Source organism: Hylobates moloch, unplaced genomic scaffold (genome assembly GCF_009828535.3).
Source record: "Hylobates moloch isolate HMO894 unplaced genomic scaffold, HMol_V3 SCAFFOLD_1, whole genome shotgun sequence".
Lineage (NCBI taxonomy): Eukaryota > Metazoa > Chordata > Mammalia > Primates > Hylobatidae > Hylobates > Hylobates moloch.
Genome location: NW_026652276.1, coordinates 32190564 through 32203885, shown reverse-complemented (window position 1 = coordinate 32203885; position 13322 = coordinate 32190564). Strand labels below are relative to the sequence as shown.

Here is a 13322-nt window from a genome sequence, read left to right as displayed (position 1 = left end):
GTTCCCCTGGTGATTATAATATGCAAGCTGGGGTTGCAAATCACTGCTCTAAGTGAGTTCCTGGGTCTCAGATATATTCATTAATCTGTGATCACTTTCTCTGCTTCTATCTTTACATTGTTTTGAGAGACTGAAGTGTTTAAGATATAATCTCAGAATGTCATGTATTTGTACTTACACAATATGATAGCAGAGGATATGCTCTTGAAAGATACTTTAAATCGTAGATAAATTGAGCGAGCATGGGTTGTAAAGTCAGCCCTATTCAGCAAGTATTTAATGAGTATCTGTTGTGCACCCAGTTCCTAATGCTATGTTAAACATTGTGATGATGCTCCGGGCTGAGAGGGAAGGAGAATGCTTGATTTATCCTTGCCCTCAAGAAATTAAAGGTTTTTAAGAAGACAACATTACAAAATAATACACTGTGAAGGGTCAAATTATATGTGTCTGATTCCCTAAAATGTAAGAAAAAAGATGGACTGGACAATAGAATGTCAAAATAGCCAGTATCTGAGTATTTTGCCTTATGAGGGAGAAATAAGGACAACTAAATAATTAAAAGGAATGATAATAATAACCAAAGTGAAGAGATCTGCCAAGACTCCTGAAATAAACAAGTTTCAATCATTGCAAACACAAAACAATAGTTTGTGTATTCCATGCTTTGCCCAAAGCTATGTTTTGGTTGGTCATTAATTTTGGATAAAGCAGACAACTGGGATTTTCTTAGTAATTGCAGTGAAAACTTTGGGTCATTGGTTTACTCTAGAAACATTCATCTCACTGATGAGAGAAAGTTTGGCAGATAAACACTGAAAATAACCTTGTGAGTGATGTTAATCCTTGCATTGATTGGTCCCTTTAAGCAGTTGTTACATGTCAGTTATTGGATATAGATCTTCTCTTCCCCCCTAGGAATCTGACCTCACCTTCCGTCTGGCCAGTGGGCTTGTTATATGGCAGCCCATGTGGGAACACAGACAGCCTGAAGTCTCTGGCTTTACTGCACTAGTGAAGCCCATCAGGAACATCATTACAGGTTTGTAACTTGGACACTCAGTGGGACAGTATTAGCAGATTCCCTCACACATAGTAGTTAGAGTGATGGGATAATTTGCCCCTAAGAAGTCAAAAAGAAGCAAATATCTACATGTAGCTATTTAAGTGTCCTGCTATAGGGCTTATTCACATAAGGAGAAACTACTCTGAATCAAGAGCATGGACTTGGGGCAATTCGTTTAGACTTCCTGTGCCTCAGCTTCCTCGTCTGTAAACTGGGAATTTAAATATTATATTAATACTACTTACAAGATTGTTATGAGGAATGGAGCTAATATACGTAAAACTGCTCAGAAGAATGTCTGGCACATAGTAAGTGGCAGCTGCGATTATTATTATCATTATTATTATTATTATTATTATTACTATGTTATCATCATCATCATGGTAAATGGGGCAGGGGCTCCTTAACAAAATCATCTTAGTGTTGTATTGTTATCAAAGCATTTCTCTTCAGGAATTGTCTAATGAAATAGTCCCATTGTTCAATTGTAGAAATAACACAACATCATAGATTGAAAAGTGCATAGCAGGCTCACACTATCTATCTCCAAATCTCCAAATCTATCTCTTACTATGTATATAACCTAACTTTCCTAAGCATTTCCATTTATGTAAAATTGAAGTGATAATGCCACCTTATAGGGCTTTTTAGTAAGAAGTAAATGAGAGTGCATTAAGTGCCTGCTTTATAGTAAGTGCTTAATAAATTATAGTCTTCTATTCCCAACTCTATTTTTAGCATTAATAATAAAATTTAAAAAGAAATAAATTATGTGGAAAATCTACAGAAGCATATATATATATATATATATATATACCTATATATTTTTAAAATACACCACACACACATACATATAATTTGCTTAATTCATAAGGGTTTTGTGCAGACAATGGACAATCTTTTTTATTAACATATAAGCTATAATTTAACACATATATAAAAACTACTAAGAAACCATGTCCCTGCATGGAAGTACTTGGGCTGTTTACCTCACCGTCCTTTTGCTTCTGGATGATATTCACAGTGGGTTTATTTTCTCTCTGCCTGATGGACTTGAAGCAGTGCCCAGCATCTGAGGGGAAATTAGACTCAGCTTAGACAGCATAGCCAGAAGAAAAAGCAATGGCACATGGTGATCTTGATAAATCACCTTCCTTCTCGGCACCAGTTTACTCACAATTTGAATGAGACATAGCCATCTTAGTTTCCCACTGTTCCTGGTCCTCAGATAAAGATGTAACTGATTTGAATTTTACCTCCAGGATAGCTTTATGTAATAGTTAAAGCACAGACTCTAAAGTCAGTCTGGGCTATAACCTTCATGCAAGGGTCAAGTGACCTTGGGCAAGTTTAACTCACTGTGTCTTAGTTTCTTCCCCTGTAAAATTGGCATAATAATATGGTAGTATTATTGAGTTATTTTAAGGGTTAAATGAGTTATAGTTTTGCGCCACATAACAGCATTTTGGTCAATGACCGTGTATACAACAGTAGTCCCATAAGATCATAATGGAGCTGAGAAACTCCTGTCACCTAGTGGTCTCGTAGCCATGGTAACATAGTGCAAGGAATTACTCATGTGTTTGTGATGCTGGTTTAAACAAACCTACTGCACTGCCTGTTTTATAAAAGTATAGCCCATACAATTGTATACAGCACATAATACTTTATAATAATAACCAACAAGTATATAACTGGTTTATGTATTTACTATACCATACTTTTCATTGTTATTTTAGAGTATATTTCTTCTACTCCTACTATCTATTTTTATTATTTTTAAAAAGTTAACTGTAAAACAATCTTAGGCAGGTCGTTTAGGAGATGTTGCAGAAGAAGGCATTGTTATCATAAAAGATGACAATTCCATGTGTGTTATTGCCCCTGAAGACCTTCCTTTGGGACAAGACATGAAGGTGGAAGACAGTGATACAGATGATCTTGATGCCGGGTAGGCCTAGGCTAATGTGTGTGTTTGTGTCTTGTTTTTAACCAAAAATAGGAATGCCTGGCACATACTAAGCAGTAGCTGCACTTGTTTTAAAACAAAAAAGTTGGCTGGGCGTGGTGGCTCACGCCTGTAATCCCAGCACTTTGGGAGGCTGAGGTGGGCGGATCACCTGAGGTGAGGAGTTCGAGATCAGCCTGATCCACACGGAGAAACCCCATCTCTATTAAAAATACAAAATTAGCTGGGCTTGGTAGCATATGCCTATAATCCCAGCTACTTGGGAAGGCTGAGGCAAGAGAATGGCTTGAACCTGGGAGGTGGAGGTTGCGGTGAGCCGAGATCGCACCATTGCACTCCAGCCTGGGCAACAAGAGCAAAACTCCATCTCAAAAAAAAAAAAAAGTTTTAAAAAAAAGTATAAAATAAGTATATAAGTTTATAAGTATATAAAAAGCATAAAATATACTTTTATACTTTTTAGTACGTACTATACATACTACATACTAGTATATATAATAATATATACTATAAAATATATTAAAAGTATAAAATATAAAAAATATACAAATAAAAGTAAAATAAATACATAAATTTATAAATATATGACTATATTAAAAAGCTTACAGAATAAAGTTATAAAGAAATCAAATATTTTTGTGCAGCTATATTATGTATTTGTTTTAAGCTAAGCATTATTACAAAAGAGTCAAAAAGTTTAAAAAACTAAAAAGTTTATAAAGTTATAGTAAGCTAAAGTTAATTTATTATTAAAGAATAAAAACTCTTAAAAAATAAATTTAGCAAAGACTTCATATTCACTCACTACTCACTCACTGACTCACCCAGAGCGACGCCCATTCCTGCAAGCTCCATTCATGGTAGGTGCTCTATGTAGGTGTATAGTTTGTTATCTTTTATACTGTATTTTTACTGTATATTTTCTATGTTTAGATACACAAATACCATTGTGTTATAAATGCCTACAGGATTCAATACAGTAACATACTGTACAGGTTTGTAGCCTAGAAGCGCTAGGCTATGTCATATAGCTTAGATGTGTAGGTGGCTATACCATCTAGGTTTGTGTAAGTAAACTCTATGATGTTTGCACAATGATGAAATTGCCTAACAACACATTTCTCAGAACGTATCTTTGTCCTTAAGTGATGCATGACTGTATATGTAAAATGCTTAGAGAACTTTGCATGTATTAGGTGCTGAGTAGGTGTTAACTATTATTGTTATTTTTAGTATTGCCAACTTTTTAGCACCTTAACGTACTGAGTCAGACTGAAGAGATGAATATCTACATTAATAACCAAAAAATGCTAAGATTTTTGAATTGGTTATTTGAGTTTCTCTTACAATATGCGTTAATGTCTTCTTTTAAAGTAATAAGGTTCTATTAAAATAGCTTTTCTATTTGAAAATGAAATGAACTTATGAAATAAAAAGAACTTATAACCTTATAAAACGATGGAACTTCTTTCGTCTTTTCAGCTAAGAGAAGTTCTCCTATCAACAGTCAAAGCCGGACCTGTGAATCACCAAATCAAGACGCAAGACACTTAGAGGTTAGTTTATTATAATCATAAGAAGAAGGGAGGCAGAAAGTCCTTGGACATAGTGTAGTGTGAAGGGAAAGACATGAGTTCTGGAATCACTACCAGGCTCAAAGCCACTCCTCCTTTCTGAATGTGCAACTTTTAACAGCTTCAGGTTTTTTATCAGTTGTGTATGAAAATTAATTTTCTGTATCTCCCCAAAGCGTGGAGGTGTGGAAATAAGACCATATACGACTAGCATTTTATCTCGGTGGTTAGTGTGTAATGAGTTGTGCTTTATCTCAATGGCTAACATGTAACACTCAGTAAGTGTTAGTTATCATTACATTCCAGATTAAATAACATATCACCTTGTTCTCAATTACTGAATCCCCTAATGCTTGTTAAGTAACTCTAATGTAGGTAGAATAATGCTGCCAGAGGTCAGAAAGAGAGAGTTGGAAGGAGTTATAAGATAGTCCTACCCCTTAAGGAATCTAAAGTTTAATGAGGGGTCAAGACTAACCCACATAAAACAGAAGATGCAAAATATGATATAAGATGCAGAATGTAATTCAGTACAAATTTGTCACGTTTGATAAAGAAAAGAAAGAAATGAAGGCCGGAGTAATTGAAAGCTACATAGAAATTGATACTACCATTAACTTATGGCATTAATTGACCTGCTTTCACTTTCAATTCAACATGTGCAAACTGAAATTTGCTGCCTTCCATCAAAATTGGATCCTCTTTCCAACTGTTATTACTCAGGAAGATTATCACCCTTTTTACCCTCCAACCTGGAAATTTTGGAGTCCTATTACATCTACCATTTACTGAGCAATTACTAAGTACAGACGCTGCGATTTATATGCTGTAAGATGTGTATATTTTTCACATTTAACATCTTTGAGATTGAGTATGCTTGACAATCTTTGGCCTCTTATGATCTCCCTACTGGTAGCTGTCTTGATATGGTTGTAATTCTTGTGCAGCATGAATGGTTGTAATTCTTGTGCAGCATGAATTTGGTCATTTCCAGCACCTAAATTTGCATCATCAGGGTAGGTGGATTATAAGCATACGTCAGAGGGAATAGTGGAGCAGTATTTTAAGAGATAACACTCTTGATACAGAGGAGGTTATTCTTTGGAAAAACTCAAGTATTAACAATTCTGGGTTGAAAATTTTAAATGTGAAGAAGTTTTAGGAATACCTACACCAATTTATTTCACTTATTCTTTCCTGTTACATATACACAGGATGGAAATATAATTAAAAAGCTGTGCCTAAATAAATGTAAAATAGCTCTTTCAACTAGTATAAAATAAAAAATCCTCAATGATAGAAGTAATATGTCCTAGTTTAATTAACAGGGTGTTTTTTTTCTTAATGTTACATAAAATAATGGTATGTCTTCTAAATGATGACATCTTAGATACAATGAGATACATACATCTCATATTATGTTATACTTAATCCTCTCGATTTGGTTTCCTGCTAAGTCATATTGTCTTCTTTTCGTTATGTTGCTCAGATGTTTTCTTTATTCTTTTTTTTTTTTTTTTTTTTGAGACGGAGTCTTTCTCTGTCCCCCAGGCTGGAGTGCGGTGGCGCGATCTCGGCTCACCGCAACCTCCACCTCCTGGATTCACGCCATTCTCCTGCCTCAGCCTCCCAAGTAGCTGGGACCACAGGCGCCCACCAACACGCCCGGCTAATTTTTTTGTATTTTTTAGTAGAGACGGGGTTTCACCGTGTTAGCCAGGATGGTCTCCATCTCCTGACCTCGTGATCCACCCGCCTTGGCCTCCCAAAGTGCTGTGATTACAGGCTTGAGCCACCGCGCCCGGCCGTTTTCTTTATTCTTTATGCCCACTACTATCCTCTAAATCCAGGCCCTCATAACTAAATTGCAGCTGAACCTACCTAATTGAGTTTTATACTTCTAGACTTTTCTTCTTCACATAAATACCATTAATAATTCCTGACTAATTTTCCTAATACATCATTTATTTATTAACTCACCATTCCACATAAGGCATTTTATGCAAATGCCATCTTTTATCATGTCCCTTTCTCCTTAGGAACCTATAGTGGATCCTATTGACTGTCACTGCAAGATCAAATTCCTCTCCCTGTTTTTTTTTTTGTGCCTCCCACCACTTGGCACCACCTTTGTTAAGTGACCCTGTCTCTGATTATCCCTTCAGTCAGTTATCTATTGTCTCTAACTTACAGTGCCTGCTCATTTTAGCCTCCAAATCCTTGCTCAGATTGTTTCCTCTAACTGGAATCTTCTCTTTCCTTCGTCTAAATTTTATCCTTTTAAGGACCAATTAAGATCTCAATTCAGGCCGAGGCAGGCAAATCACGAGGTCAGGAGATCGAGACCATCCTGGCTAACACGGTGAAACCCTGTCTCTACTAAAAATACAAAAAGATTAGCCAGGTGTGCTGGTAGGCGCCTGTATCCCAGCTACTCGGGAGGCTGAGGCAGGAGAATGGCCTGAGCCCAGGAGGTGGAGCTTGCAGTGAGCTGAGATCGCGCCACTGCACTCCAGCCTGGGTGACAGAGCAATACTCCGTCTCAAAAAAAAAAAAAGATCTCAATTCCCAATTCCCCCTAAACTCTTGTCTAATTAGTCTAAGCCTGCACTGTCCAATATGATAGCCTCTAGGCCCATGTGGCTATTGAACAATTGAAATACAGCTAGTCTGAATTGACAGTGTAAAATGTACATCAGATTTTGAAGATGTAGTATAAAATAGAATGTAGACTTGGCGCAGTGGCTCATACCTGTAATTCCAGCACTTTAGGAGGCTTAGGCAGGCAGATCACTTGGGCCCAGGAGTTTGAGACCAGCCTGGGCAATATGGCAAAACTCTGCTCCTACTAAAAATAGAAAAATGAGCAGGACATAGTGGCACATGCCTCTAGTCCCAGCTATTTGGGAGGCTAAGTGGAGAGGATCACCCGAACCTGGGACATGGAGGCTGCAATGAGTCAAGATCACACCACTGCACTCCAGATTGGGTAAGCGAGACCCTGTCTTAAAAGAAAGAAAGAAAAAAAAAGTAAACATCTTAATACTTTTTTTGTTTTGTTTTGTTGTTGAGACGGAGTGTCGCTCTGTCGCCCAGGCTGGAGTGCAGTGGTGCAATCTTGGCTCACTGCAAGCTCCGCCTCCCGGGTTCATGCCATTCTCCTGCTTCAGCCTCCTGAGTAGCTGGGACTACAGGCGCCCACCACCGCGCCCGGCTCATTTTTTGTGTTTTTAGTAGAGACGGGGTTTCACCATGTTAGGCAGGATGGTCTCAATCTCCTGACCTCGTGATCCGCCTGCCTCTGCCTCCCAGAGTGCTAGGATTACAGGCATGAGCCATCACGCCCGGTCCCATCTTAATACTTTTTATATTGATTCTATGTTGAAATGATAATTAGGGGTTAAAAAGAATATATTATTATAAACAATTTCACCTGTTCCTTTTCACTGTTTTTAATGTGGCCTCTACAAAATTTAAAATCAGATATGTGGCTGTTTGTGGCTTGCATTATCTTTCTATTGGACATGCTTCTCTGACCTATACTTACCTGTCTTCAGACATAACTGTAAGCTCATGAGTTTAAGGGTCAGATTCATCTAATTTTTTAAATCTCTCAAATCACCTAACATGAGGCACAGATAGTATGCTTATGCTAAAGAATTTTATGGTCAACTTCAGAAGACTTAATTCATGAAATTTCTAACTGTATCTATCTCTCTGTCCATCACGATTGAATAATGCCTTATTTTGTGTGTAAAAATTAAAATTGTAAGGGCTAACCTTCCAGATAGATTGTTGAGAGTCTTTATACTTTAGTGAAGAATTTCACCTATAATGCCTATGGAAAAATATCTCACATTACCTGGGCAGAATTACATTTATCAGCTAAATGTAATTAAAATAAGCTACCTGGTAACAGAACTGCTGAATGTGTACTTATAAATCAGAATAAAGGTCATTGTGTCCGATTAGAAAAGTGTATTGCATCTCTGCATTGATGAATGAAGAAAAAGTTAACCTTGCACTTTTGTTCTCATGTTCTGGCTTCACTTTGATTAGCTCCTACTAACCTGGTGCTTCCATTTTACCTCATGCTTCTATTCAGTTCACCTCGGTATAATGAATTCTTGATGTGTAACTCTCCTGTAGATACTGGGTATGGAGATGAAAAAGAAATTAAGAATAAAATGAAATAAAATATATGAAATTACTTTGCCTGATGCTTGAAATGACACAGGTGATCCCCAGAAGTCTGTTTCTATTCTCTCTGAGATGAAGTTAAAATTCCTTGGCCTATAATATCATAATTAACTACAGTGAAAAAAAACCCATGTATGGAACCATGTGGTAATATGGTAGCTAATTCTAGATGATATAGCTACAGAAGAAAACAAAAAACAAAAAACAAAACCTAATCTGCTATCTCTACCTCCAAAAGGGACTCCAGGTGGTTTGTGAAACATTCCAGTCTGATTCCATCTCACCCAAGGCCACCATTTCAGGCTGTCACCGAGGAAACTCCTTTGATGGAAGTCTGTCCTCCCAAACTTCCCAGGAAAGAGGCCCATCACATTCCAGGTACCTGATTGCAATGTTAGGGACAAAATGTGTCACTGGTCACCAAAAATCAAATATGCATTTTTAACTACTTTGATAGCCTCTATTCCTTAAAATATGTATTTGGACAATATATGTATACATTTTCTTGGTCAAAGTATAATTAATAATTGTAGAAATATGCTATGAATGGCTCTCCTTTAAACAAACTAGGGTGAAAGTGGAAAGATGCTTCTGATTTAATGAGATGTCTGAATTAGGTGTTACTTAAGATGTTTAAGTGCAGAACTCAAGTGATGCTATCAGAAGATTATGTTGCAGAGATGTTAAAGGATCTGTTTTAATATATAAGGATATTTTATACCACTAGATCCTTGTATTAAAATTAGCGCTTCTAAATTACATAGGAATTTAAAAGTCTATTCTTTGTAAATATTCTAACTCTACCCTTGTTATTTGGTGTACATAGTGAATTTGCTTACAAACACCTTCCCCAGAAACAAGAAATAGTCTATTTCTTCTTATTCCCTGTTGAAATTATGGACACCTGGAGTCATGAGGTTTGACACTCCACCTATGGGGCAAGAGCTCCTGATACCATTTGTATATCCCTACTTTCAAATAAAATTATAGCCTAGTAATACATAGTATTTTAAAAGGGAACATTTTTAAGACTAGTTTTATTGAGGTGTAACTTATATACTATAAAATTAACCTATTTTAAGTTTACAGTTTGATATGGTTTGGCTGTGCCCCACTAAATCGCAACTTGAATTATATCTCCCAGAATTCCTGCGTGTTGTGGGAGGGACCCAGGGGTAGGTAACTGAATCATGGGGGCCGGTCTTTCCCATGCTGTTCTCAAGATAGTGAGTAAATCTCATGAGATCTGATGGGTTTATCAGGGTTTCCACTTTTGCGTCTTCTTCACTTTTCTCTTGCCACCACCATGTAAGAAGTGCCTTTCACCTCCCACCATGATTCTGAGGCCTTCCCAGCCATGTGGAACTGTAACTCCAATTAAACTTATGTTCCCAGTTTGGGGTATTTATCAGCAGCATGAAAAGTAACTAATATAGTAAATTGGTACCAGTAGAGTGGAGCATTGCTGAAAAGATACCCAAAAGTGTGGAAGCAACTTTGGAACTGGGTAACAGGCAGAGATTCGAACAGTTTGAAGAGCTCAGAAGAAGACAGGGAAATGTGGGAAAGTTTGGAACTTTACCTAGAGACTTGTTGAATGGCTTTGCCCAAAATGCTGATAGCGACATAGATAATAAAACCAGGCCGAAGTGGTCTCAGATGGAGGTGAGGAACTTGTAGGGAACTGGAGCAAAGGTGACTCTTGTTATGTTTTAGCAAAGAGGCTGGTGGCATTTTGCCCCTGTCCTAGAGATTTGTGGAACTTTGAACTTGAGAGAGATGATTTAGGTTACCTGGCGGAAGAAATTTCTAAGCAGCAAAGCATTCAAGAGGTGACTTGGGTACTGTTAAAGGCATTCAGTTTTAAAAGGGAAACACAGCATAAAAGTTCAGAAAATTTGCAGCCTGACTATGCAACAGAAAAGAAAAACCCATTTTCTGGGGAGAAATTCAAGCCAACTGCAGAAATTTGCATAAATAAGGAGCAAGGAGCCAATGTTAATCCCCAAGACCATGGGGAAAATGTCTCCAAGCCATGTCAGAGACCTTCACAGCAGCCCCTCCCATCAAAAGCCCAGAGGCCCAGGAGGAAAAAGCAGTTTCGTCAGCTGGGCCCAGGGTCCTCATGCTGTGTGCAGCCGAGGGACTTGGTGCCGTGGGTCCCAGCTGCTCCAGCTGTGGCTGAAAGGGGCCAATGTACAGCTCAGGATGTGACTTCAGAGGGTGGAAGCCCCAAGTCTCAGCAGCTTCCATGTGGTGTTGAGCCTGCAGGTGCACAGAAGTCAAGAATTGAGGTTAGGGAACCTCCGCCTATATTTCAGAAGATATAGGGAAACTCCTGGATGCCCAGGCAAAAGTTTGCTGCAGGTGCAGGGCCCTCATGGAGAACCTCTGCTAGGGCAGTGTGGAAGGGAAATGTGGGGTTAGAGGCCCCACACAGAGCCCCTAATGGAGTGCTGCCAGGTGGAGCTGTGAGAAGAGGGCCACCGTCCTCCAGACCCCAGAATGGTAGTTCCACTGACGGCTTGGATCATGCACCTGGAAAAGCTGCAGACACTCAACACCAGCCTGTGAAAGCAGCCGAGAGGGAGGCTGTACCCTCCAAAGCCACAGGGGCGGAGCTGCCCAAGATCATGGGAACCCACCTCTTGCATCAGCATAACCTGGATATGAGGCCTGGAGTTAAAGGAGATCATTTTGGAGCTTTAAAGTTTGACTGTCCCGCTGGACTTTGGACTTGCATGCCCCCTGTAGCCCCTTTGTTTTGGCCAATGTCTCCCATTTGAAACGGCTGTGTTTACCCAATACCCCATTGTATCTAGGAAGTAACTAACTTGCTTTTGATTTTACAGGCTCATAAGCAAAGGGACTTGCCTTGTCTCAGATGAGACTTTGGACTGTGGACTTTTGGGTTAATGCTGAAATGAGTTAAGACTCTGGGAGACTATTGGGAAGGCATGGTTGGTTTTGAAATGTGAGGATATGAGACTTGGAGGCACCAGGGGTGGAATGATATGGTTTGGCTGTGTCCCCACTAAATCTCAGCTTGAATGGTCTCTCCCAGAATTCTCATGTATTGTGGGAGGGACCCATGGGGAGATTATCAAATCATGGGGGTCAGTCTTTCCTGTACTATTCTCATGATAAGTCTCAGTGAATAAGTCTCACGAGATCTGATAGGTTTATTAGGGTTTTCTTCTTTTGCTGCTGCTTCATTTTTCTCATGCTGCCACCATGTAAGAAGTGCCTTCCACATCCTGCCATGATTCTGAGGCCTCCCCAGCCATGTGGAACTGTAAGTCCAATTAAACCTGTTTATATTCCCAGTTTCAGGTATTTCTTTATCAACGGCGTGAAAACAAACTAATACACAGTTTAATGATTTTTAGTAAATTTACAGAATTGTGCAACTACCACTACAATCCAATTTAAGAACATTTTCGTCATCCAAAAATGTCCCTTGTGCCCATCCCTTGTGTCACTCCCATTCCCACACCCAGCCCCAGATAACCACTAATATACTTTTTATTTCCATTGGGTTGCATTTCTAGACATTTCATATAAATGGATTCATACAGTCTGTGGCCTTTTGAATCTGGCTTCTTTCACTTAGCATAATGTTTTTGAGATTTATCCACATTATGGCATGTATTAGTAATTCATTCCTTTCTATTGTTAAACAATATTCTTCTTTTTCCTTTATTTCTTCTAAAAAAACAAATAAACAAAAAAATGAGACACGTGCAGAACATGCAGGTTTGTTACATAGGTATATGAGTGCCATGATGGTTTGCTGCACCTATTGACCTGTCCCTTAAGTTCCCCCACCTCACCCCCAACCCCACCACAGGCCCTAGTGTGTGTTAGTCCTCCTCTGTGTCCATGTGTTCTCAATGTTCAACTCCCACTTATGAGTGAGAAAATGTGGTGTTTGGTTTTCTGTTCCTGTGTTAGTTTTCTGAGGATGATGGCTTCCAGCTTCATGCATGTCCCTGCAAAGCACATGATCTCTTTCCTTTTTATGGTTGCATAGTATTCCATGGTATATATGTACCACATTTTCTTTATCCAGTCTATCATTGATGGGTGTTTGGGTTGGTTCCGTGTCTTTGCTATTGTAAATAGTGCTGCAATAAACATATGTGTGCATGTGTCTTTATCTTCCTCTGGGTATATACCCAGTAATAGGATTGCTTGGTCAAATGGTATTTCCGGTTCTAGATCTTTGAGGAATTGCCATGCTATCTTCCACAATGGTTGAACTAATTTACATTCCCACCAACAGTGTAAAAGCATTCCTATTTCTCCACAGCCTCACCAGCATCTATTGTTTCCTGATTTTTTGAAAATCACCATTCTGTGTGAACCCGGGAGGCGGAGCTTGCAGTGAGCCGAGATTGCGCCACTGCACTCCAGCCTGGGCGACAGAGAGAGACTCCATCTCAAAAAAAAAAGAAAAAAAAAAAAGAAAATCGCCATTCTGACTGGCATGAGATGGTATCTCATTGTTCTC

General features: G+C 38.8%; 1 protein-coding gene across 14 annotated transcripts in view; it reads left to right on the top strand.

The window, feature by feature from the left end:
* The window catches only part of UNC80 (unc-80 homolog, NALCN channel complex subunit), a 231472-nt gene that overhangs the window by 15008 nt on the left and 203142 nt on the right, over positions 1–13322 (top strand). For 13 of the 14 annotated variants that reach the window (XM_032754682.2, XM_032754681.2, XM_032754680.2 and 10 more), the window contains exons 5-7: positions 919–1042; positions 4518–4591; positions 9048–9187. In XM_032754682.2, coding sequence (XP_032610573.1) covers positions 919–1042; positions 4518–4591; positions 9048–9187 — 338 coding nt within the window. Of the gene's footprint in view, positions 1–918; positions 1043–2923; positions 3018–4517; positions 4592–9047; positions 9188–13322 lie in introns of those variants that run through there. The other variant, XM_058438888.1, reaches the window with a different exon arrangement.